Source organism: Orbilia oligospora, assembly GCF_000225545.1.
Source record: "Orbilia oligospora ATCC 24927 unplaced genomic scaffold scaffold00081, whole genome shotgun sequence".
Lineage (NCBI taxonomy): Eukaryota > Fungi > Ascomycota > Orbiliomycetes > Orbiliales > Orbiliaceae > Orbilia > Orbilia oligospora.
This window is the reverse complement of record NW_011645638.1, coordinates 115,688-142,029: the sequence shown is the minus strand read 5'-3', so window position 1 is coordinate 142,029 and position 26,342 is coordinate 115,688. Positions and strand designations below refer to the sequence as shown.

Sequence of the window (26,342 nt, the reverse complement as noted above, 5' to 3'; positions counted from 1 at the left end):
GCCCGGCGTCGTCGTACATATCACTTTAGCATATGGCGTTGTATCTTTTTTTCTTTCTCATTCCCCACAATCCGTCAAGCTTGTCATTGGTTTCAAATACATCCCGTAAAGTGGATGTACATGTACCATACAATGCTCCCTTCCAATGATCAGAGGACCATTGTTGGTTCATAACTAGCTAAGCGCTTGATCATAGCTACAACTTATAACCACAACTACAACTATAACCATATATATTGTATTATAAATAAAATAATCTTTAAATATTCAGGGCGGCTTAAGAACCAGACCCTTCAATACATACCTAAATACATACTTAAGTACATGCGTCCATAGGGCTCTTTTTTCGTTCCACGATTAAACAAATTCTTCCAGTTCAGATGCTTTGATCGATTTTAAATTTTCTCGTACCCCATGCAACAAAACAGGATTTTTTGTTACCACTCAACATGCCATTTGATATCGATCCTGATTAGAATAATACCATCAAAAGATTAGACGGTGTGACTCGTATACAACATTTTTTCAAAAGAAAACAGATAAAATAATTCCAAATAAGACGAAAATTATAGAAACGAAGTGAATTCCAACCGAACAATTCGAAGAGGGGAGAGAGAGAAAGAAGGGAAGAAAAAAAAAGTGACAGAAACTCTGCCTCGGTTCCATGTCCGCGCCGCACCCTGTAAGCACACAATACATAACCCAACATAACCCAAAAGAAATCAATAGCTGTGCTTTTTTGTCCTTCAGCATTCGTTGCTACAGAAAATCCAACATTCCAATTAATTAGGGGACGAAGAAAAATTGTGGGGGAGATTGGGGAGAAAGAGGCAATCGTCAAAGAAATTTCTGGGATACCCCGACCCGTCAACTTCTAATTTACAGATAGAGACATGATAGAACATTTCTCGTTTCAATCACCCACATCCAATCCCATTATCCATCTAGCTTGTGTAAGAAACCCATGTCGAAGAAGGGTCCCTAAGGTCAGGGTTCCCCTCATTCAGCTGTCTTCAGCTCCTCGTGTCAAAGCTTCCCAACTTTAATCAAGCTAGCCCCCTTCCTTTTTTTTGCCTCAAAACCTGATCTATTGGCCGTGTTGCCAATTATACATGGGTTCATATGGACCCCTAAAAGCACCAGTGAATCCTAGCAAATCTGAATTTTGTAATAGATTCTCCCATTCCGACCAGTTTATCGGGGTCACACCAGCGGATGGTGAAGATGAGGAGGCTGTAGACCCAGCTGCTCCACCCCCAGTTGTATTTGTTATGTTGTTTGTTGTTGTATTTGCGGTTGGCGGCGACATTGATATCGCTTCTGGACCCGATGAAGGCATTGTGTTTGTACCAGCAGCCGATGTAGTGCTACCCGACTGTGATGATACAATGTTGATCCCATTGTCTAGAACTCCTCGGTTAGGACCAGCGTAGACGAAGGCTTGTTGTCGCTGTTGTTGCTGTTGATGTATAGTTGTATTTGCTTGTGTATCAAGGTATTGTAGAGGAGCGGGATCGAGGTTGGTAGTTGGACCCTCAGCATCGCCGCCTGGGCCCCTATGCGCGGGCGTTGGCCCAGGCATTGCGGTGGCGTTGGAAATAGCATACATTTCCCGTATTGTTTGTACGAATACGGGTACTCTAATTTCTTGTTCGACTACTTTCCCTGCCTTACGGATTTGGGTTTCACGGTTTTCCCAAGCTTTTAATGCGACTGCCCGGATCGCGGAGTGGAGTTCGTCTTTGCGTTCGAGCCATTCGTAGTGGTGTTCGAATACTTCGTCTACTTGCGCCCATGCCTTTTCCACTTCTGGGCCTTGTGGTCGATGGCGGAGCTCGCCGAGAAGATAGATGAATGCGTGCCACTGGAAGAAGGATTTAGTGTGCCAAAGGAACTTTTGGATGGAACGGCTTGAGTGGCAAAGATTATCGTATTCCATAATTTTTATTGAATCGGAGAACAGACTGTCTTTCTCCTCTTGAGACATGCCAGCCCCATTGTCTACTCGGCGAATTGGGTGGTGGGTCATAAGTCGAAGGTTTGTTAGTGCTGAGCGGCACACTATAGATGTAAATAACTGTAGCGGATTTATAGGGTCGCAATGACGAATGTACTTTTCTTCCAGCTTACTTGTAATCTCATCAAGTTGTTGGTCGTTATCTAGGGCTTTGTAGAAGTTGGCGAATTCGGGACTATTAGGGTCAGCTTTGTCGTACATATTCCCGAGATTGAAACTTTGTCGGTGCATTTGGCGCCAGCGGTCGACAAAGATCTGCCCTAGTTCGCCGCGGAGTTGTGGCCACATGTTTTCTGTGGGGCCCTCCCGTTCCTTAGGGGGTTCAGTCATACCGGGCCATATGTCGGTTTCGTTGATCGAAGCTGGCCATTTGGAGTCCCAAGCATTTTCGTCCATTGCCATTGTATATAACCCTGCACCGGAGAGTTCTGCGGTACGGAAGTCAAGGATGAGAATTTCACGCCAGAGGCGGCGGCGCAGTTCGGTTTCGAAAGGTGGGAGGTTGAGTTTTGTACCGTCCCGGTGGACACCCATTCTTTGAGCAATACGGACCGCTGTGCCCGTTATTACCCACAGAGATGGATAGTCGTAGTATGAACGAAGATCAAGCTACATAATTTTTGATTAACTTTGTAGGAAAGGAAGGGACAAATAGAATACCTACGAGGAAAAAGACCAAAGCTTGGAGGACTATCACATCCGTAGTCTTGAGAGTTCCGGCATTCTTAAGAGCGTGCTGGGCGGCAAAGCGGTATCTCACAAGTAGATCGTTTCTCGATTCTTGAAAGAGGTTTAGGCATTGCCTACCGTCTAAAGAAGACACAGTCAAAGCATAAATAGAGAGCATCAATGCCTCTAAGTTTCTAGGCATAGTATGGGGTTTGTCTTTATACTCAATTACTCTGACGGCGAGGGATGGGTGATGAATAATATGAGTAAGGGGATTGATGTTCTCAAGGAAGCAGTTCCATAATATTAAGCAGTGGGCAGCCGGGGGATGGAAGCCGGAAATATCAACCTTTGAATTGACAGGACCGAAGAAAAATATTCCAGTGCCCAGGTTTGGATTCGCGGTTGCATTATTTATGGTCCAGTCATCGCCTTTGGAGTCGTCGTCAGAAGAGTCCAAAATCGTCTCTTTTAGCTCTTGAAGTTCGTCCTTCAGAGAGTTCCAGAGATTACTATGATCATCTTCCGTTAGCATAGGGCTTTACTGTTACAGGACGTGTAAAACTTATATATGACATGAAGTTACGAACTTTTCAAAATATCTTGACCGTCCGGTGGACGCTAGTAAACCACCTTTTTTCGGTGCACAAAGCCCAAATTCACCAGAGGGTCGTTCAAACTTGGCCCGTTTGGTTTGCCTCTCTGGCTCCGACTTTTCCGAAAATCCTCCCCAGAGGACACCCGAACTTAGGCCGTCGCCTTTTTGAGGGGATGGCAGTTCCACTCCATCCAATAACTTAACATTGGATTCGACCTGTTTTAGTAGTTCTTCGTATCTATTTAGGCGTTGCAGCAGGTTCTCATGCTTGCTAGAGGATTTTCTCTTCTTACGGGGCCCCGGCTCGACGTATTGGCATTCCACGTTAAGTTTGGTACAAGTGGAGCAGGGTACTTGGCGGTCGCACTTGACCTTTCTGTTTTTGCAAACGACGCAATTGAATGCATGTGGCTTCGGGGAGGAAGATGTGCCTGCAGACGGTGGAGCATGCAGAGGCGCTGTATCTTCTGGGGAGGCCTGGTCTGGTGGTGACACTAGGTTGACTGTCTCGGGAGTCCCACTCATGATCAATAGTCTAGGCGTCTGCCAGGCCCGGATGTTGTACTATATTTTCTTCAAATCGGGGAATTTGTAGTCGATATCCTGCATGCAGATATTGAATTCTACCTGCAAGAAAAGGTTGTAGCCGTGAACTGTGTGGTAAAAGTGAACTTCCTGCGTTGGTCTATCGGTCGTTTCGCACTTTGAGAGGGCCGAAGGCGGCAAGCCGGACAGAGCTTTATCTTTATAATCTCGCCTGCCAGTTTTCGCGGTATGGGACTTTGCTCGGGCCTTTTTATGTGCTCCAAATAGAAACGACACGAGTCGTCAGTCCAGCACCTGATGCTTTACTGCCCATACGTAAGCAGGTTGCACTTCTGAATGGCCTGAGGACAATTGTGGCCATTTGAATTCCTCCGTTCTGCTGAATTCACTTGGATCGCTTCAAGGTGGATACGAATTGGGAACAGCCATCGGCCCTTGGCACTTGATTTCGGGCCCGACGAAGACATTAACAGGGACCGAGTTCCCTCGCGGGCGACTTAATCAGCGGAGGCTCTTCACGCAAACAGCCTAGAAAAAGCTTAAGTCCTCATATCCGAGCGCCACATGGACCTGTTGGCCTATCAGGGCACAGATGCCCAAGAATAGTGAGCCGGTCATATGAGGGCCGATTGCCGATGTCCGTTGGCCCTTCAAATTTTCTTTCAGCCAAAAATCTGAAAATCGGGGGATAAAAACGCCGTGTTTTGCTACTAACCAAGTGATAATGATAGTTTTCCTCTGCGAAGGATCTCGATAGCTCCTCTTCTTTATATATTGCGGGGAGTTCTTGTTCGTTCACGTTTGGCTTTCGGAAGGACATCGCTATCTCGACTTGAGTTTATAAAATTCTTAGCTTAGAATCGTCGGTTCACGGATTGCCCCTTTTGGAAGCTTTCTGCAACACAATCAACACGTTTACACCGGCCAAGAGACCGGATCCTCCTCGACGCTCATATTCATATCTACACATCCGCACATAACCTATAGCCCCGAGACCTATTTAAACAAGAGCTATAGTATTATACTATAGTGCTCTATATCCTGACCTATAAACACCGTCAAAATGGTGTCAACTCACTCTGACGCCAATACTATCACTGACCAGGCCGGTGCAACTGGTTCTAAGAAACATTCTATCGAACTCAACAATATCGACAACAGCGCACCCGCTGAGGTAGACCATGAGAAGTCTCAGGCACTAGCACTAGAACCCATCTATACAACAGAAGAGACTCATGTATATCCTACGGGAACTGTCTTGTTCTCGATTGTTGTGGCCTTAGTGTTGGCTATCTTCTTAGTTGCTCTCGACCGTACAATTATCTCAACTGCTATCCCTCAGATCACAAATGAATTTAATTCCTTGGGAGATGTCGGTTGGTATGGTTCTGCTTATCTTATCACTGGTTGGTATGTTAATATCCCGTTTTCTCTGATGAATTTCCCTTTCCGTATCGTTCTGGTGTGCTAACTCTTATAACAGTGGTTTTATGCCCCTCTCTGGAAAAATCTATACATTCTATCCAACAAAATGGGTATTCCTTGCTCAAATTGTTTTCTTCGAAGTTGGATCAGCTCTCTGTGGCTGGGCTCCTGATTCTACATCTTTTATCGTTGGCAGAGCTATTGCCGGTGCTGGTAGCTCCGGTATTTTCACAGGTGCTATTGTAATGCTCACAGACGCAGTTCCTCTACACAAGCGAAGCACCTTCATGGGGGCTTTTGGTGGTGTTTTCGGTGTATCTGGTGTCATCGGACCCATCATGGGAGGCGCATTCGCTCAACATGCCACCTGGAGGTGGAGTTTCTGGATCAATCTTCCTATCGGCGCCGTCGCTTTCATCATCATTTTGCTGATCATAAAGGCCCACCCGGTTCAGAATAACCTCACCCTTGTAGAACGAATCAAGCAGCTCGACCCTATCGGTACCGTTATCTTTCTTCCAAGTATGATTTGTCTCCTTTTAGCCCTTCAATGGGGTGGTACTGAATACGCATGGTCATCTGGCCGAATCATCGCCCTCCTTGTCGTCTTCGCTGTTACTATCATAATCTTTATTGGTGTCCAAATCTGGAAGAAAGATGAGGCCACGATGCCTCCCAGAATAGTTTCCCAACGTTCTATCGCCTTCGGCATGTGGTTCGCTTTCTGTGCCGGTGGTGGTATGATGTTGTTCATCTACTATCTTCCCATTTGGTTCCAAGCTATCCAAGGTGTCAACGCCACGGACTCTGGTGTTCGCCTCATCCCTATGGTTTTGACCCTGGTTGTGGGTACCTTTGTTGCTGGAGGAGTTGTTCGCGCATTCGGATACTATACTCCCTTCATGATCGCTGGAGCCGTTCTTACGTCTATCGGGGCCGGCCTCCTTACCACCCTCACACCATCAGCTAGTGCTGGCAAATGGATTGGCTTTCAAGTCTTGTACGGTTTTGGTCTTGGCCTCGGTATGCAGCAACCTGCTATTGCCGCTCAAGCCGTCTTGGAGCGCAAGGACGTCCCTGTCGGAACTTCAATGATCATGTTCTCTCAGATTCTCGGTGGCGCCGTCTTCATCGCTGTCGGACAGAGTAGTTTTGTGAACAAACTTGTCAAAGGTTTGATTCAGATCAATGCTGAAGGATTTGATGCGTCGAAGGCCATCCACACTGGTGCTACACATTTGAAGGAAGTCATTGCGCCACAGTATTTGCCACAAGTTTGGGAGGCGTATAATACTGCTATTGTCAACGTGTTTTATGTTGCGGTCGCACTATGTTGTGCTAGTTTGATTGGAGCGTTGGGGATGGAATGGGTAAGCACGAGGAAGCATGTTGATGCTCCAAAGAATAAAGAGCAATCTGGTGAACAGAAGGTTTAGAGACGAGGGAGGCTTTAGGACAGAAATGATCATCCTTAACAGAAAAGGAGAAAAAACAACTAAGAGAGGAAATTCCGGTTTTTGACGATATTTACAGCGATTGCATTGGGCGGCGTCCTAAGTTGGGTTTGTTTATTATATTTTGGAAGAGTTCTAATTAAAACTCTTCGGTTTTGAATAGATTATTAGTAAATATAGAATTAATCCCCTCTCTGTATATAATTAACGATACTTCAATCTATCATATAAGTAATGTATAATGTCTAGTCCTCCAAAACTCCGATGTGTCATACAAACCTGCAAGTCTTGTTACATTTGTCTCAAGGAATCGTGCTTCGTGTCCACGTTCCATGCCTGGCAGCCGTCAACATTCTTTGACCAATTGCCAACACAAAAAATACAACGTGGGGAAAGGTATGCCGATTGGCTGATCGAAATGTACTAATCTATCGCATCGAGACCCCACACCTGTCGTTCTGGCTGTTGACTAGCTCGGATAGACCAAGACGCAGACAGTATCTGCACGCCGACAGTGTCCACAATCGTCTGATGATTCGGAGAGGTGGGATGGCGTAGTTACATTCATGTTGCATCCTCGCTTTAAAGCTTTGCAAACCAAAGCATCTGGCTTCTAGCTGGCTACTTGGCGTCCGCTTAGGAAATTTGCCATTGAAACTAAAAAAATAAGAGAGGTCCAGTGGATAAAATGAAGGCTGTATTGCCTGCTCGCCTCTTTTCTTCCTTTTGCATTCTTCCTGTCCTCCTGATCTTCATTGCATTTTCTAAACTGCTTCGTAGAGGCTGGCTTGTGGGATTAGTATCTGCGCATTTTAACTGTAGGTTCTAGGACCACATTTTCGGTAGAAGGCTTCGGATAGCAGAACCGGTGTATATCTGGAACGAGAAGGCTTTGCGACTGGGATTACGAATTGTCACGACCAGTACTGCAAAATTACTAACTATTTTGCTTAATCTTAATATTTCGACAACGGGCCCCAGGGACAGCTGTATAAAGAAGCGGGAAATACCGTATCTATTTCGCAGCATCTCGCAATCAAATCCAGACCGAGATCTTGCAGGAACAAAGAAAGAACGCGTCAGCAAAGAAACTCCAACTCGACGCCCGTGCTTACGACCTCCTTAATCCTTATTGGTCAATTGGCAAGACATCAGCACACCCAACCGGGAAAATACCACCCCGCAACACAAAAGCTTGCAGGAACGAGGGGTTTGGAGCACAGCATTTCACGAGGGTATGTCTCAACTTCATCAAGATGATTACGAATGCTGTGGAGGACTTTGTGCTTGGCAGACTCCTTGGCGGCGTATTAAGCCCTCGGTTTCCCCTCAGACTTTGGGAGAAAAGTCGCTTGGGGATAAAATCATAGGCTGTAGCAATTATATCATGCCAGGCGACTTGGAAAAGCTTGAATGTGCAATGCGTGCGCCGGGCTAGGGGAATATCGGTTTTGAACTTTTGCAATTGGTATACGACATGAACGAGGCTGGCTAACATGACTCGGGAATTACTACAGAATAGGGACTTTTCCCTTTGCCTAACGAGACTTGGCGACGAAAGATCCTAGGAATCACCTCGAATTGAAGATCGATAGCTTGGCTTGTTATAACCGGAATCGAGAAGTTCTGGCGGTTAGATCTCCCGTTTGATATTGGAGCTCTATCTCGGCGGAGCGAGTATACAGGAGCTACAATTCTGTGCTTTGGGCAAAGTGAGTGGCAAACTTGGATATTAATATTCGAGAGAGGACCAATTTCCCAACGCCCACTGCGAGATTAGTCTATAAAATCCTCTCCAAATTCTCCAAAATTACATTTCCTAAATCAAAACACTCGCTGCCAACCAACAAACCAACCAACTTCCACAATGAAATATTCAACCGTAACTCTCGCAATTGCGAGCTTCCTACCGATCACCTCGGTTCTTGCACATGGGGATGAGAGCCACTCAGCAATCCATAAACGAAATGAGTTTATCAGTCGTCGTTCCCTCGCTGCTTGCCGCGATAATGAGAACGCAAAGGCACTATTCAAGCGATCCTTTGATCGTAGAAGTGCATTGGTAAACCAAATTCGTAAAGAGAGAGGTTTATTAGGACGTAAGTTTAGATTTTATAGCTTCCTTTTTCACAAACACCACGTAGGACCATCGTGCTAAAGCAGTCCGCTACAGGTTCTTTGGAGGAATCGCATAGAATCGCGAAACGAGCTTTTGAAGATGTTTCTAAGATTGACCATAACAGCACATTTGCAGACGCAAGATTCGATACCGACTCTAGTGTACTATTCTCGGGGAATACATCTTGTCTATTAATGCCAGAGGTTACGGAGGGGCCTTATTGTATAGAACTTCTTTTATCCATTCGGTTTACTAACGAGGCTGAGCTAACGTATAACGTTGATAATCAGTTGTTTCCGGAGAGTACGTTAGAACGGATATCACAGATGGACAGGTCGGCGTACCGTTGTACTTGGACATTCAAGTCATCGACACCAACACTTGCGAACCGGTCTCAAGCGCCTATTTTGACGCATGGCATAGTATGTCATTCATACATTCCATCTATCCTAGAAACAGTAAATTAACTATTCCTAGCCAATGCCACTGGTGTCTACTCTGGTGTCGTTGCGAATGGTAACGGCGTTGGCGAAAAGGATCCCACTAACTTAGACAATACCTTTTGTCGAGGCGTCCAATTTACCGACTCTGACGGTGTTATCAAATTCAAAACTATCTTCCCCGGCCATTACTCTGGCCGAACCACGCACATTCATATCATGTCCCATAAGGGAGGCACCGTCCACGCCAACGGCACATACTCTGGCCATGGCCGCGTTACTCACGTCGGCCAGCTCTTCTTTGACGAAGATCTTAAAAGTACAGTCAAAGATTTGGCGCCGTACAACACAAATACCCAAAGTGTGATCTCCAACGAACGGGATCGAATTGCACACCAACAAGCAGAAAACGATTATGATCCGTTTGTCAAGTATGCTTACTTGGGGGATTCGGTTGCCGATGGCATCCTAGCATGGATTACAGTTGGTATCGACCAAAACGCCGAGAGCGATCCATATGTCGCAACCGAATTGACTGAGAATGGCGGAGTCGTCGTTGGACATCGTGGCGTTGTGGGAACTGGCGAGGAAGTTGACGAAGTTCCTAGCGGAGAGCCGGAAGAGCCTAGTGGGCCTACGGAGACAAGCTCAGGTATAGTGAATTTCTCTGTGCTAAGAAAACTTTGTGGATACCGGCGTGGTGGTCTCAACTTCTTCAAGAGGACTTGATACCTTCATTTTTGTTCTCCGTCTTCCCCTTCATTACCTCTTTCCTCTGCTTCCGATCCTCACATTTTAATACACCTTACCTTGCCTACAGACCTTTACCTAAGGCAACATACTGAACACCTTTTTATTGCATCACTTTGACTCTCCTTGATCCATGTACCGGCCTAGTAGCTGATGACATCCTTTATCTTGGAATACTAATCCTCTTTCTATAAATATAGCCCAAACTGGCAGTCCGACCACGGGAGCTTCGACAAGAGGTACTACAACCTTGCCTGCGGATTCTACCACTTCGCCCGCGACCACTCCTGGTGATGGTTCGCAGATAGCACCATCGATGGCCTTTGTGGCGTTGTTGTTTATTGGGAGTGCGCTTTGGATTCTTTGAAAAAGATATTCTTTTTTTAAAAATGAACTTTTAATGTTTCATCAAGTTACAGAGTGTAAATAGTGAGTCCTTGTAGGCTTATATTATGAATGGTAATTGTGTTCTCCGTTTTTATGTGGTTGGAGTCGGCCTAGACTTAAGTGAGTTCAAACTTCTGAGTATCCGCACCTACGAGACTACCTAGGTAACTTTAGTCTCGAGAGTGGACGTAATATATATATAGTAAGTAGTTACACAAATAATTGTGATTACTCTCGAGATTCGGCGGTTACTAATAAGACTAGTAGTTATGAGGCTGTCGATCAGTCTCGTAATTAATTATAAGTTAACCAAAGTCGATAGGGAAATGCTTAACAACTGCAATCTACAACGCAAACTTTCACGAAGACCCCTAAAAATGCAACAGCCTTCCTGACCACACGCACTTCTGTGCACCTTGTAAGCTAGACCATGATATAGACGCCATATCAGGCTTAAATTGGTTAAAGATGAAGGCAAATACATAAACTTAAAGTTCCAGAAGAAAGTGCTACCAATAGATCTCCATTAGTATCCATAAATAGTTCTGAGGAGCGCAGTGCTTCAGTTCAGCAATTGACAGATCTACAAACGGAAGCACATCGGACTCACATGATTTAGAGGAGAAGGCTCTAGCGGCATTGCCTTGTTCGTGTCGGGAAACGGAATCCCCAAGCTCATAATGCAATACTCTCCGTCGTCAAAGATCATATGGACTGACGTTGATTTCCGAATGGCGGATGTGCATTGCATTGCAAGCATGTTCAACCTACCCGGATCTGGAACATTTATCGAGAAACTGCAACACTGACAAAAGCTTATGCCCTGAACCTTCAAGCCTAAAGCACAACAAACTGAAAACTTTATTGGTGGAGCCTGGGGTTCGATAAATGAATTGTCTAGAATTTCGAGATTTCTTCCAGAAACTGTGGTCAAGCACACCATACAAAATTTCAGAAGAACTAATGATTGTCACAGTTGTATTTCCCCGGCCCCTAGGGTGATATATGACCCCACAGGAACTAAGATAATTTTAGAGTTGTTGCTGAACTTAGTTTATTCCGAGCTCGATACAGTTGAATTTGGGACATAGTCGCAAAGTCTTTTATGTGCATAAATAGATCGTCTATAAATATGCGGCTTCTGTCATCATTTTCCACTCTACATTACATGCATTAAATAGATATATCCCGTCATAATATCAATATTTAATCTTCGGCTTCGAAACGAATTGCACCCCCAGCTTGGCTTCCATCGAATACGTTCACCATGCAGTTACAACTTGCTACCCTCGCTCTTTTTGCACTTGGTGCTATTGCTGCACCAACTGTTGCGCCGTCACAAGGCTTCGTGCCCACTATTGGCCCCTTTGGGCTGAAAGTCAATACCGCCAATCAAGAGTATAGTCACCACTCGAGTTGCCAACTATGAGTGCCTACTATAGTACTAACGCTACAACTTTCCCTTCTCGTAGAATGAACAATAAATTCTTGGTCCCAACTGCTGCTTCAGGGAGCTCCACCGACGTCGTACTCGCCTTCTCCGACCTCCCCGACCGTTCCTTCTATTGGGTCCCTAATAGCCATAATCCAGTTCCCCCTGGGCCTTACCTCGCCCAAGGGACAATCTTATACGAAGTAAAATTCCACACTCGAGCGTATAATCTAACACTTGATCTCACACCGTGGAACGGCACCGAGACTCTCTACACCCCCGTTATCCTGAGGGATGAGTACGACGTCGGTACTCCTTATGCACATTCTGCCGCGTTCTCGAAGCCTGGTGTCGCATTTTTGAATGACACTAGTGAATTCTTGGGTTGCCGTGGTGATGTGCCTACTGACAATACTTACACCTTGAATTGGCAGACCAACTTTGCCCCCGGGAACCAGAGACGGATTAATTATAAGTGCTCACCTGTTATAATCTCCATTGCTGATCACTAAATCACACTTGTCAGTTTTGAATTGAAGTTCTGATCGATGTTGACATTGCCTATATACAATGCATGTACATACATCTACATCTACACCTCTTTAATTGCATTCTAGAATCATACATAAACGGCATGATGCAAAAAAATTATTCCCTCAAATCTTCGAAAAGGAAGGGCTCAGTTCCAAAGTTCACTTTACCCTTGCATTTGTTATAAGAGCCGAATGAAGGATACAATCTACCTCTCACGTCCTCGAAAGCAGTTCCTAAGTACGTGCCGTTTAGGGTGTAGAATATCTTCCCTTCTTCAACAGCGTACCCGCAGCCGATAGTATCCCCCTTATCGTAGGACATTAATCCGACACGAGTGATATAAGCAGATGTCGATACGTTGTGAAACACGGATTTTGCGTTTCGGCTCGCCTGTATGTGTCCATGGCCCCAAAGACCAAATGTCTCTCCTTCTGCTGATCCAGACCCCGGTGGAGCCCTCATGTTGCATCCGCCAGCCATAAATCCGATAGAGAAACCACTAATAGGACATCAATATAAGGAACGAGACTCTAATCAAGATAGATTGTTGGTATGCTTACGAGTTGGAACCTTCTAACTCTTGTATGGTTATTTCGAAATAGAAGATTGGGCGGTGGGCGCCAGTTGGGTGATCCGCTCTTATCTGGATCGCCTTTGTGTCTTTACCGTAATCTATAGTCGCTTATGTTAGGGAATCCACCCGTATTATGTTCTAAATGATTGCATTAAAGAACTTAGAGCCCTTACTGAAACCATACGCATCCACAAATCCTTCAGCCGTCTGAAACTCAAGGCCATCCTCAGAGAGAACAAAGATATTTGGAGTCTCTTTGATGGCCATTCGTGATGGCACCATAGTTTCTCGCAGGCTGCGGTTGGGATTTTCTTTCCAGGTCGTAAAGCCAGGCAATTGTTGCATATCTGCAAGACGCCTTTCAGCATAAGCGTACTCGTAAATGGTCCAACCCTCCTCATCTACCCATTCAATATCGGCGCCGTTTTCTACAAGCTTATTTATAAGCTTTTCGTCGTATATTTTGATTGCCCACCTTAGGTTAGAACCTCCTCCTTGGCATAACTCGGGGAACTTTTCAATCAAGAAAAAAATAACATTTTCGAGATCTTTTTGACGTTGGAGGGTCTTCTCTGAGTATTCTGCCATTTCCGCCTTCGATTTAGCCCAACCCCAGATGGCTCGATCGAGAACAGTCCCAAATTCGCTTTTTATCGTCGCATCACCGCCAAGCTCGAGCAGATACTTGACCATTTCGAGATTTCCGTCGAAGGCAGCAAGATGGAGAGCAGTTTCTTTCTTGGCGTTCGAGTTCGCTAACATTGATTGTAGCTGTTCTGGTGTCCAGTCCTGAATGAGAAACTTCATAATTTTCATCCCACCCTTTCTGTTCCGTGCGGAATTTCGGAAGTAAGTCCAATTTTCCTCGCCGTATGAGTTGAGTAAGAACGATTTATCAGGTCCCTTCTTTTTCTGGTATTCTTGGAACAAAATCATGAAACATTTCTCGTAGCCACTCCATGCTGCACGGTGAAGAGGAGTTTCTCCATCTTTCGCTTCTCTCTCCACGTCTGCCCCGTAGCTTAAAAGCAGCCTCAGGATAGATTCAGAGGTCTCGGGCCCCCTATCAACTTTATTCGCAGCTGAGGCAGCAAAGTGAAGCGAAGTGAGGCCTTGATTATTATCGTCGTTCACATCTGCACCATGCTTCAGCAAGAGTTCCACAACGTCTTTGTCCTGCAAGCTAACTGCGAAAAGCAATGGCCCTCCACTGTTAGAATCTTGGTTGTTGGGGTCAGCTCCGGCTTCAAGCAGTCTCTGAGTCATTGCTTTCGAAATTTCAAGGGGATAATTGGAATTCGGGGAGAAATTCATCCAATTCAAAGGCGTCATGTCGTGTCTGTCCTTTGAATTGACCTTAACATCGGGATGCGCCATTAAAACATCGAAGAGTGCTAGAGATTTGGATGCAACAGCGCAATGAAGTGCATCGGAATGGTCAGTTGGCCCCAAAATTGGCATTTGTTCGTTGATATCAGCGCCGCTATCGATAAATATTTTGCAGATTTCGGCCATTTCTGGCTTTGGGGGGATATTTCCGTGAAGCCAGCCATCCAGCCACAAATCTGTGATTATTAGCTCCCAATAAGACTTGCCTCTGTACTTCTGATCAATTTTAAGGCCGTGCTTAAGAAGTAATTTCATGCAGGCAGTCTCCGCGAAAGTGAAATTGAAAGCAGTTCTTTGATCGCTATCGAGGATATTCGGGTCGACTTTCAAGTCAACCAGAAGGAACTCAACTACCATCGCGCACCCCTCTCCCGCAAAGATGTGAAGTGCTTCGAATTTGAATGCCTGATCATAGGCCAGATCTGGAGAGTAACCCTCCCAGAACTGGAAATATTGAGATAGCCAATGACGAATAGCTTTTCCTTCGAAGAATTTTCGTAAATTCTCCCAGAACGCCTCCCATTTTGAACCCTTACGATCATCCTTTGGCCATAGCTCCTCCACTCGCTTTAGATGGTCTATGAGGAACGCGGACTCGTATCGGAACTCTTTTTCTTCTACCTCATATGCCGCAAAAGAAAATGCACGTTTGGCCTCGATACCCGGCCGCAACTCTTCTTCTTTTCCTTTCGGCCCATCTTCCTCTCCTTCGAGGTCTTTGGGTGTTGGTTCTTTAATCTCGACCGAAGGTTGGTTCTCTTTGCCATCGGTAGATTGGTCCTCGCCTTCGGCGCTTGCAGTAGGCTCCTTCAAAGCATTATCCGCAAGAGGCGCCACGGGCACTGAAGTTGACACATCTGGTCCTTCCTCGGACTTTTTCTCCTCCTTTCCAGCTTCACCAGGAATATCAACACCAAAACCCATATACCGCTCAATAAATTTCTCGTTGCAAAGCGACCCGACTAGGATGACAGTTAGAAAAGTCGATATATTTCTAAAGTCGGGGGTTCTTACGGATATCAGTAGTGAGATCGAGTTGAGCGTCTCGCTCGCTCTGTAACTCAATGGAGACACCCCGACCTCCACTGATAAGACCAGCTGTAGATGAAAGTATCTTTTAGATTATCACACAAAACGAAAGAAACAGCTTAGCCCTGAGAAGGACCATAGTATCGGATACCAACTTACGTGGAATAGGGAGAGTAACGTTGAGCTCTCCCTTCTCGTTCACTGTGACTTGAGGTCTACTTGCGTCTGATTTCTCGTACCACTTCGACATCCTTTCAGCTTCGTTTTGGACCCAGTCTCTTACCGTCTTGTGAACAACATCAATATCTGTCTGGTTATTGCTGAACTTGAAGAAGTCTCGGCCACATCTAGTGAGATGGTAAACTGTTTCCGCAATTTCGGGATCATCCATAGCATCGTAGTCCTCTGATTTTTCATCAACATCTTCAGTCGATTCATTCACAGCAGGTAAACCTCCTTCCTCGGTATTCGCATTGTCCCCGGTAGTTGTAGATTCTTCTTCTGCTTCATCCTCAGACTCGTCATCTTCAAGTAGCTTATCGTCTGCTCCTTTCGGGGAGCCATGGTATATCCTTTTGAAATGCTCGGCTATCTCTACTGTTGTAATGCCTCCGAAACCCCAGACGACGAACTTCAGCGCCGTTAAGACGAGTCTTTGCTCTTCGTGGTTCAGATCTTCGAGTCGCTGTCGGTATAAGTCATCCATGCCTTCTGGGAGGTTCTTCAGTTTCTGGAATAATGTTAGCTGAGACGGCTGCTCCAAGCTAGCTATTACTATTGCCGCATATGTAAACATCCCATTTGCTTTGCGTTTGATAATCTTAGCTACCCGCGATGCATCCTTTTCGGATTTCGTGTTAGTACGAGTCGATCGTGATCGATGGTTCATGATGCGTTCCAGTGATTTTCGAAGATATATTTCCATGTCTGTTGAGTTCCTCTCCTGAGTGATATTGAGAATAGTAGCTTTTTGCGCCAAAATACAATCTGGTGGCGGTTTTTCAGTTATCTCAGTATCCTCTGTGGTGCTACTAGTGTCAGAATCACTTTCGTCATCATCAATGAAGAGGCTCTCGAGTTCTTCACTCTCTCTGCTTGATATGATAACCCTGAAGTTTTCGAGTTTTGATAGATCAATAAGATACGGTACTAAGTCTTCCCATTCATAATCAATGCATTCGTCCATTCCATCAACTACGATATAGATTCTGCGTTCGATTGCGTTGCCGATGCTGCGTATGGTTTCTTTCAGCATGTCGATAGTAAATGCAACTGAGCCGACCGAGCGAGTGTCATCCCCTTCTCGCGGGGATACTTGTGCTTTTTTCTTCATTTGGTCCAGAACTGAAGTCAGTTTTAGGGTCTCTTCTACCGTGCGTGCATTTTTATCGTCGAATAGTTGGGCAGCAAGACTGTTGAGGGCACGTAGACTCTTTTGAGTATTATCATCTCCTTGCTTGAAGAAGAAATAGGCCACAATACAATTGGGCTCTAAAGAAAGTTTTCGAATCACTGATGCCATGGTGACTGACTTGCCAAAACCGGGCCGCGCCTGTATATAGAAGAGATTTGGAATCTTCAATTGTGCTGTTTTGTCAGTTTCGGAATGGATATCGAGTAGTTGGCTGTGAAGAGTCTCTTTTTGTTCAATATCGTCATCATGAAGCTCCCATAGCTTGTAGTGTATGTCTGAGAACAACCATTGGCACATGTGGTCCGCGTACTTCGAGACCGGGTCAAAGGTTGCATTGAATTGTTGCACATGAGTTTCGGTTGGTCGCAAGTATTCCGTGCGTTTCAAACGAAATTCTTCGCGAAGTCGTGTCAATTCAACGTTTGCCTTCACATCGGAAATTTCATTTAGCTTCTCGCTGATCTCTATATATTGGGAAATATATTATCAGTGTCCTGGTGAGATAGCAATGTTTTAGTGTGCATTGGAAGATATATTTTACCGCCGAGAGCTGGGAACATTATTGAACGAAGCTCGTCTCTATCCTGTTGGAGGCCTGGTAGTAATTCCACGATTAGAAACTGGCATATTAAAGGTCCTGGCTGGTGACACGAAGCCAGCCTGTGCTAAAACGTTCTTACTTTTCCGTAAATCTATTGCATATCAAAATCTATATGTTAGAAAACCATGGCTCCCATCTGATGCGATCTTGTATTGAAGGTCTAGATATCGAACCTTCAACGGAATCCATAATGCGTTCTTGGAAGGCATCGTTGGCGATCTGCCTAAGTTTTGCATATCCAGCGTCTATTGCATCTATCTTCTCTTTTATCTTGGGTGAGAACGCCTCCTTCAGTGCCCTCACTATATCAAAGTCCTATTAGTCAAAATCATCGGATTCAGAAACCAGATGCTTTCTCTCACCAAACTTGTTCTTCTTAAACAACAGGCGGACGTGCCAGGAAAAGTCTAAGATGGAAGCAATGACATCGGGTATGCCTCCAATGATCTTTTGTTCAACTTCTCTGCTTCCAATTTCAACGTTTCCAGTTCCGTCCTTCGGGGCATTTTGGTAACGGTTCTCGTATAGTCTACATGTCAGAAGGATCGTGGCAACGTTGTTACAAGCGCCGAAGATTAGTTCGCAATTCTCAACATCAGTTGCACCAATCTAAGATAGCCACACTGTCAAAAAAAACGAACAAAGCGTATATGCTCATCTCATATCTTAAATCTGAAGTGAACGAGAACGGCACGTACTTGGACTAGCGCGCTTATTGCAAACCACGCGATACTAACACTCTCGGGAGCGAACTCTAGAAAGGGGTCGGCCACTTCTTTGATAATTGACAACGTATTTAGAAGCTTTCCAATCAACCGCCCGCTTGCCTTTTCCTTATACGATGCGTCAGCATTCTTTTGAATCTTTTGGCAATCTTGGATCGTTCCATCCAAGTGGGCATTGTCTTTCATGAAGTCATCAATTTCTCCTTTAGATGGAGGTCGCTTGGATTCCAATAAAGATAAGAAAAACAGTTCCTTCCCCCGCGCCCAGCAAGGGGACGCCTGGATTGCCGTACGAGCTTGCACGTGGCTTGCATTCCCGCTTTTGTCTTCGACTTCACCTTTCGTTTCCATTCTTTTAGTTGCTATGGCTGAGAGTCCTTAATCTGTTGAATATTTTTGTACTAAAGAAAAAATTTAGGAATTTTTGAGAGTTGATACCAGCTATGGAAACCCACTTGAAAACCCACCCCACTTATATAATATGGAACGCGTAGGCTAGCTTCATATAAAGTTTCTAGGCGGATTCGGATCTCGGAATGAAATAAATATCTGGATCCTTCGTCCAAGGACAGGGAATACCTGAATTATCACGATGATTGGAGAGCCAAGGTTGAGAAAAAGCTTGATTCTCGGTCCGCGAATATGGTTCTTCTCGAGTGAATCCTCAGAAACCCCGCTCTACGGCTGGGCGGGGTCAAAGTGTCTGCAAGATTTTACGAATTCGAAAAAAGGATACCAAAAATATCACCAAAGTTGCGAAAAGTGTAGCCTTGAGGTCGGTCAGCCTAATGCTGACCAATGAAATATACAACCAAGAAGCGGGGCTGACAGAAGAGAGCTCTTGAGGCTCGGAGTTACTAGCGTCTAACTTATACAGTGCGGCTCTATTCCGTAACATCGACACCGCCAATAGTGGCGGCTCTCGTGGCGTACAAAAAAATCATTTCTTTTTTCTAATATCAAACAGCCGATTTCTATAATTATGGCTATTAATATTCACTGATCGTGAAGTTAACTTCACATATACCCATTCGACCCCGAACCCCGCTAGGGTTTTGTATACAAATCTAGATGAACATACCTACTGACTATATTATCTATTCACTCATAAATATATTTAATTATTAATATTATATCGGTAAAGTCAGTGCTTCCTTGAAAGACAGCGGTTTCGGTTACTGAAGGCTCAACACACGTGCTAAAAGGCTAGATCAGTCCATACTGATATGATCATAGCTTTGTCGATACTGGCAGGTGTTTACAATCAAGACGAGAAGCCGGAAATAGGCTCAGGAAAATATATCGATATCACCACTACAACCGAGACATGGATTGGGCATATATGCGCACACAGCGCATGTACACGCAGAATGCAAATGTAGACATTTGAAAAGATATCAGACCACGCTCCGAAGTTCCATTATACCCCACGACAATATAAGAATATTTTATAAGAAAGAAATCACCATTGCTCACTGCATCACTGCGCTCTTATAAAAAATAACCAATCGAATCGCTTCGAATAAACTTGCGTGCAGGCGTGCATATATATGCTGGTATCGACACATCTTGGCGGAAGTACTTCACAATATCCAACATACCAACACGAAAGTTTCCAGGAATCGGACGAAGATTAAGGTTAACGCCAGGACTCCGTTATCTTTCTCCTAACTTTCTAAGGGAGGTAGATAGAATCACCGACATTCCAAATCCCGCATAATCGAAGACATGTCGGGTAGATCCTAGATTGCCTATATTTAAGGCAACTGGTATGTACGAACTTCGACCTCCCCCAGTCGGCAATGGTGAAGCGATCCCCAACGTGGTACCTGCGAAGAAAGCTTAACCCCACCAAAGCATCTAGCATGCCCCACAATTCATACCAACTTATTTCATATCCGGGAATCAGAAAACACCACTGCAGACACGTTATCAATTCATGCGATAACACTCGTCACAAGAGCGTTTAGCAGCCGGGATAATCCCGTGCTCAGACCATTCGGTTCTAGGCCTAACCCGTCTACGGACTTTCAGATTAGGAAGGTATTCGGTATTAAGTTGCTGATATGTCGTTTCATCGGCATCTCCAAATATGTCATAGGTGATTCTCAATACTAATGGAAATCACAGAGGTTTTCAGGCTTCCTCGGCATGGTGCACCGGTGATAAGAAAGTAACCGTTGCGCAGGTTCCAACATTATATAAATGGGATACCGCTCCAACAAGACTTCCCTCTGTTTTTTTGTTGATTCGTGTCGCCAAAGCAAGACTTCGCCATCTAAACCTACTTTTGATAAGCCTTTTCAGACGATCGAGTCTTCAGTATTTATTATCCTTTTCTATCAAATATACTTAAAACTTTTGAACAATTCTTATATTTTTGTTTCATCAATCAAAAGTACTTTACCTTGAAGATGAAGTGCTCAACACCACTTGCAATCCTCGCCTTGCTGGTCGCCCCGGTGGCGTACGCGAAGGTTCAAGGTGTTACTGAGATCGAATGCGGAGGACAAGAGTGGAACATGGACCAAGTTCAATCCGCCTCCGATGAGAGCTTTGATCATATCAAAGCCGGAACTACAGTATAGGCATCTCGTACCCCTCGGACCAAAAATCATTTGTGGTGGCCTAACATACTGGTACCTCTAGGTTGGCAAAAACGACTATCCTCACAAGTTCAACAACCGTGAGGGATTTGAGTTTAGCAAGGATTGCACACATCCTCTTTATGAGTTCCCCATTGTCTCAGGGGGCGATTACGAAGGAGGGCCACCTAAGACAGATCGTGTTGTTATCGGAGCTGTGAAGGGAGATACCGCCTACTTCTGTGGAGGTAAGTCCATAAATATGTTTGGGGTTATGCAGACACTAGGCTTTGGGTGAATAGACCTAATTCTCGAGCTCTCTATCATACAGCTATCACTCATACCGGTGCGGTGGGAAATAATTTCAAAGAATGCCGCGACCAGGGCAACAAAACTCGCTCTCGAGCGGAACGCCGGGTCATGCGACGGGGAGTGAGGCTTCCCTCCATGTAAACTCTCGGGAAGAACGAACAGACGGTTCGACCACATTTTAGAAAGCTAGGCTGTTAGGCCACCTCGTGGGATCAGCGTCACGAACGGTTTTCAGGTAGATGGCATGGCTAGCCTCGATTACGCTCTTCTCGAGCAGTGAATAATTACCCCTACATGTAGCGGTTGTTTGGAATGGCTCGGAAAGAAAGCTTCCGAGGCTCAAAAACTCCAACGGTGCTCTTTTTCTTCACATGCATCATCGTTTCACTATTATTCTTTTTTGTTTTTTTCTTCAGGATACCCAGGTTTGTACAATACCCAAGTTCATGCATGTAATATATACAATTTAAAGAGATACCCATATAACCTTTAAGGAAGTCAATCTAGCCGTTTTTATCAATATATCTGCTTTGTGAACCCCAAGATCTAGTAAAATATCTTCCTAAGGCTTGTCAAGCGAGATCTCGCAAACTATATCCGAGATCTCGATTAGAGAGCTCAGTCAAGGACCTTATGTAGTAGATGCTTGGTTATGCCTTTATAGGGAACGAGGTCTATGTATATATATAACTAAACTGATACCGCAAAATTCGGATGGTTATATGATATGCAATAATATTGATGGCTTTACGTAAGTACGGTCATAATGGATCTTGATGGTTTCGAATTATTTTCTACAATGTCTGAACAAAATATACAGGGCTCGATTGATCGATGATTAAACTCTGAGCCCTTCGCCACCCGCTTCTTAAGCAGATACGCATATTACCTTGGTGCTGTTTGAAATACAATATAAATTATATCTCGATCCTTGAAAATCGCTAGCCACAAATAAATTGTCTTATTCGCCGAAAATTTAAAGTATACTTTAATTTATCTGGAAACCTAAGCTACAAGGTTTGCATTGCTTTCAAAGATGATGGTATAGTATAGTTGTAGCTAGTATATAGGCACTAGCACAAGAATACGATGTACGAAAGAGCTTCTAGCATATTCAATTTAGTAGCTAGCTGTCGTCATGCTTCATAAGCAACCTCTAGCAAAAACCAGGCTATTGCGACGCTGTCAATAGACCATATGACCAAAGATTTCACCTCTCCGGAATTGAAATTTAAAAACGACCCCTGCTTTTTTTTTAACATGCAGCTTCGCAGAGGCGAAGGTCAGTGGAGATACGGCCCGATACTTGGCTTCGATCCTTGTTAGTTCACCCCTTCAGCCTATCAACTCAACACAGCCGGATATTATTCCAACAATCCGCTTCACCACACGTGGGTCATGCGGCCAGACTTTTAAAATTTTGGGGCAAGAGGTGAAGACTTAAGGCGAGAGCTTGATTGTCTTGATAGTACGCTTGTTGCCTTGGCTCAGAGAAGCGATTAATTTGCTTTACAGAAAATACCAAGTCGGCCTCATTCTAGACCTAGGCTTGAAGAGCTAATTGTAAACTACGTCGAAGTTCTCCTTTGAGAGCGGGAAAGGTATGATGTAAAAGATTTAATACAATTTTAGTTTCTTAAGACTGGGTATGGGGAAAAAATTAGGACGTAAGAGAGAGCTATCGAGATGTTGAAATAGTATTAATGATACATGACTCGCTTTGACCTTATATATGTAACTCTTATACACCCAGGCGGACTGTACATGCAATCACCGTCGGCCCGGGGGCGCTGAAGTGCAGCCATTGTTTTTTTGTTGTCGTATGCCATGACACCTATATGAACGGAGAAGATTGAGTAAATGTCAACGGAAATCTGCGCCTGTTGACCTCCTGACACAGATCCAGAGTTTTCGTGAAACACTACGTCAAGGCTTGCATATAATTGCCTTTATCTATAGCCCACGATATTCCCAGATCACGGCTGTTCGGAATGTTTAATTTACTAGCATATGTTCCTGGGTCATATAGGCATATTGTGTAGGTTATAAAATACCACTTGAAGCCCAAGTTTACTGCAGCCTCCTCCACATCTTCTCTCCGATTCTATCTCCCGCATACACATATAGAAATTTGTCACTAGTCCGGGAGTTTTGCCACCTGTCGAGGTTTTCCAGGAGCCACTTTTTTCTCCAATATATCGATACATTAAAAAAAAAATAATTTATATTTTTCTCTCTCCAAAGCTTCGTCCGAGATGAAGTACCTTGTAGCTGCGGCCTTGTTGGCCTCGACGGTCAGCGCTCACGGTGGTGTTACATCCTATAATATTGGTGGAACAACATACCCAGGGTAAGTTCGTTCGTCTTCACTTGTTAATAAACTTCCATTCTTGATGGGAAGCCTGCTTTACTAACCCGATAACCCGGATCTTAGCTGGCAACCATACCAATCCCCCAGTGGTCAATCAACTATCGAAAGACAATACTCATCCTATGATCCCCTTTTCATCGCAGACTTGGGTGTGAGTATTTTCCATATACCGCAGAAGATAGTTGCATAATCTATTACGGGGAGCTAAAATCTTACGAATTTAGAAAATCAATATCCTCTGTAACAATGCTGGAGTTACTGGCACTGGAAAGACAGCTACAGTCGCTGCTGGTTCAGATATTACAGCTTATTGGTCGCAATGGACACACGCTGAAGGTTGTATTATGGTCTACATGGCCAAATGCCCTTCGAGTGGATGCAACGGCTGGACCGGTACTGGAACTTCTTGGGTACGTTATTCCCCTAGAAAACATGCAGCTAAGCTAGTTTAGTAATATAAAACTAACATGTCTAATACAGTTCAAAATCAACCAAGTCGGTCTCATTAGCGGTACCATGGGCGCAGGTAAATGGGGTTCAGGTCAAGTCCAGGATACCTTGAAGTGGACTGTCAAGATTCCAGCATCCCTCCCCTCGGGAGAATACCTTATCCGTCATGAACTTCTCGCTCTCCACCAAGCCAACAACCCACAATTCTACCCCGAATGTGCTCAGTTGACTGTCACTGGAGGTGGAAGTGGAACTCCAGGGCCTTTGGTTGACTTGCAAAAGACATACAGCGGAAGCGATCCCGATGTTAATGTCGATATCTATATTGCCTCTAAGGATAAAACATCTTACACCTGTCCCGGTCCAGCTGTCTGGAATGGATCCGGTGGAACTAACCCTACCACCACCGCTGCCACAACTGCTGCAACAACCCGAGCTACCACCGCTGCCACCACTCGAGCCACTACCCCAGCCACGACACCTAATGTCCCAACTACTACCCCATCGGGTAATAGCTGCACCGTCTCCGCCTGGGGACAATGTGGTGGTAACGGATGGACTGGCTGCACCGTCTGTGTAAGTTTTCCCTGCTATAAAAATGCTAGCTCCTCTTCCTCTTGCATCTTACTAACAACCTCTACTACAGGCATCCGGAACTACTTGTAAGGTTCTCAACGCCTACTACTCTCAATGCTCCTAAGTTCTTTACATGGACACATGTTTGAAATGATTTCCAGTGCTTTATGTTGGCATGATCGTGTAGCATGCAATGATTGAGCCAGCAAAACACTTGGTTGTGATGCTCCGATGACAATTTTGGTAATTCGCCTTCTAATATGGTTTTATCTACCTGTATATATTAAAAATTTATTACATTCATGCAACGATTAAAATGTTGCCCCTCATCTACATGCCATCTTAGTCTATATATAAATACAAACTGCCTCGTAAACCCGAATTCAATAGTTCTTGTCAAGCAACTGAATCTAGAACACGACCCCCACCACATGCACACGCTATATCTAATATTAGTAGTTTCAAGGAAGGCTTCGTCGTTGCAGTATGCATGTATAGTTCCTGGTTAATTACATTTAATTACGCCATCGAAAGTTATGCCGCTGCTTCTAGGCTGTGGATAGAGTGGATTAACAGCTTTGGCGGTCTCTCTCAACTATAATCATATTATCGCATGTGAAGGAGATACCATATTCTGATTGTCCAGTCTTGAACCTTGCGGTGATTTTTAAAATTTAGTACGGTAATTATTGCCGTATGCCAGTAGCCCGTGTTGGATCTAGTGTCGGTCTCCAATGCATACGGCAAAGAGTAATTAATAAGTACTTAGGTATTTAAGCTAGCAGATATGCAGAACAGAAGGCCTCAAGCTATATATTTATATATTTAGATTGGACCCCCAGAATGGCTTTATATGTGAAACTCCTTTGTGTAACAACATTTAATACCTGCCTTAACTACCAAAAAGGTGTCCTAAATTGATTAGGAGCATTAACAGTAACGCATGTGCCCGATTCTGTGCATCGTAGCGAATGCATGCATGTGCCAGAAAGATTAACTTGCCTAATTGTTAACTGCGTTGTGTCTGTTGTATAAAATATCCCTCACAGAACTTAAAAGCTAAAAAGGGCTATGGCCAAGGGATGAGCTGAGATTCGACGTACCCCGCAACAATTCTGTGTCAAAACACGAACGCCATTCCCAAAATGGGGATGAGATGATATACGCCAATGAACCAAGACAATTTCAACGTCAAAGCAGATGGGCAAAACGGCCAAAACTTATTTTATTAGTCACTTTCCCCACTCAATTGCACGTGAATCTCTTTAAGAGCTGGCGTTGTCGATGTTTCGCGCACAGGCGGAGATAAAACATGTTAGTGTTCTTTCAGGAACAGCCGAAAAAGCGGGCGAACTCCTCCAGAAGTGGCGTTTAAAACGACTGGCTGCCAGGCAAACTTTATGTTCGGCGTATATTTCGGCGAAATCGGCTTGTTATTGCTAGAGACCTCCATTTTCCAATACTATTTGTCTTTTCAGCTGTTTGTGGGTGTATGCGTACTGGGCATGTATGTAAGTACCTATATGTATGTCAGCAAGTACCTGCATTGACTCCCTTGCTTTGCATTCCAACGCGCAAATATCATTTTCCGAGAAGCAGTCGGCGGGTTAAAGGAAAGCAAGGGGATTTTCGTCAAACGAATATGCTCTTTATCATCAGATATGCACGCCGGTCTTGGTAGGAAAGGATCCGTGGATTTGTGGAGTAGGAAAAAAGGTCGACCCAGCTTGCCCAGTGGTCTGAGCGAGTTTGGGAGAACCTGGTCAAGAGCTGGGACCTTTCACACACACCCTTGACTGCCATTAGAAACGAAAGGCATGGCATCCCTCGCCAAATCTGGTGTGCAAAAAAGGTTCAGGTCCGAGCGCGATATGGCGTTGGTTGGTCCATTTTAGCCGTTCCTGTTAAAAAGGTTATGGAATTCTGCCATGGAAATATGCAAGAT

General features: G+C 44.6%; 7 protein-coding genes across 7 annotated transcripts; 5 read left to right on the top strand and 2 right to left on the bottom strand.

The window, feature by feature from the left end:
• Positions 1 to 1,087: 1,087 nt before the first annotated feature.
• On the bottom strand, positions 1,088 to 3,809 carry AOL_s00081g37 (uncharacterized protein; the record flags this gene model as incomplete). Its single annotated transcript, XM_011124856.1, has 3 exons — positions 1,088 to 2,626; positions 2,682 to 3,198; positions 3,277 to 3,809. The coding sequence occupies 3 exons, from the start codon at positions 3,807 to 3,809 to the stop codon at positions 1,088 to 1,090; spliced, it is 2,589 nt and encodes an 862-aa protein (XP_011123158.1).
• Positions 3,810 to 4,893: 1,084 nt separating this feature from the next.
• On the top strand, positions 4,894 to 6,691 carry AOL_s00081g36 (uncharacterized protein; the record flags this gene model as incomplete). The annotated part of the gene is made up of 2 exons (XM_011124855.1): positions 4,894 to 5,240; positions 5,314 to 6,691. The coding sequence occupies 2 exons, from the start codon at positions 4,894 to 4,896 to the stop codon at positions 6,689 to 6,691; spliced, it is 1,725 nt and encodes a 574-aa protein (XP_011123157.1).
• A 1,885-nt stretch (positions 6,692 to 8,576) lies between these two features.
• On the top strand, positions 8,577 to 10,385 carry AOL_s00081g35 (uncharacterized protein; the record flags this gene model as incomplete). Its single annotated transcript, XM_011124854.1, has 5 exons — positions 8,577 to 8,808; positions 8,883 to 9,050; positions 9,119 to 9,250; positions 9,306 to 9,920; positions 10,219 to 10,385. The coding sequence occupies 5 exons, from the start codon at positions 8,577 to 8,579 to the stop codon at positions 10,383 to 10,385; spliced, it is 1,314 nt and encodes a 437-aa protein (XP_011123156.1).
• Positions 10,386 to 11,672: 1,287 nt separating this feature from the next.
• AOL_s00081g34 (uncharacterized protein) lies at positions 11,673 to 12,349 on the top strand (the record flags this gene model as incomplete). Its single annotated transcript, XM_011124853.1, has 2 exons — positions 11,673 to 11,803; positions 11,878 to 12,349. 2 exons carry the CDS (start codon positions 11,673 to 11,675, stop codon positions 12,347 to 12,349), a joined length of 603 nt encoding a protein of 200 aa, XP_011123155.1.
• A 136-nt stretch (positions 12,350 to 12,485) lies between these two features.
• Positions 12,486 to 18,454, bottom strand: AOL_s00081g33 (uncharacterized protein; the record flags this gene model as incomplete). Its single annotated transcript, XM_011124852.1, has 10 exons — positions 12,486 to 12,870; positions 12,932 to 13,043; positions 13,119 to 15,296; positions 15,349 to 15,432; positions 15,523 to 17,241; positions 17,319 to 17,372; positions 17,458 to 17,469; positions 17,552 to 17,680; positions 17,741 to 17,987; positions 18,077 to 18,454. 10 exons carry the CDS (start codon positions 18,452 to 18,454, stop codon positions 12,486 to 12,488), a joined length of 5,298 nt encoding a protein of 1,765 aa, XP_011123154.1.
• Positions 18,455 to 20,517: 2,063 nt separating this feature from the next.
• AOL_s00081g32 (uncharacterized protein) lies at positions 20,518 to 21,141 on the top strand (the record flags this gene model as incomplete). The annotated part of the gene is made up of 3 exons (XM_011124851.1): positions 20,518 to 20,685; positions 20,753 to 20,936; positions 21,020 to 21,141. The coding sequence occupies 3 exons, from the start codon at positions 20,518 to 20,520 to the stop codon at positions 21,139 to 21,141; spliced, it is 474 nt and encodes a 157-aa protein (XP_011123153.1).
• A 2,114-nt stretch (positions 21,142 to 23,255) lies between these two features.
• Positions 23,256 to 24,521, top strand: AOL_s00081g31 (uncharacterized protein; the record flags this gene model as incomplete). Its single annotated transcript, XM_011124850.1, has 5 exons — positions 23,256 to 23,350; positions 23,435 to 23,522; positions 23,596 to 23,781; positions 23,852 to 24,397; positions 24,468 to 24,521. The coding sequence occupies 5 exons, from the start codon at positions 23,256 to 23,258 to the stop codon at positions 24,519 to 24,521; spliced, it is 969 nt and encodes a 322-aa protein (XP_011123152.1).
• Positions 24,522 to 26,342: the final 1,821 nt, after the last annotated feature.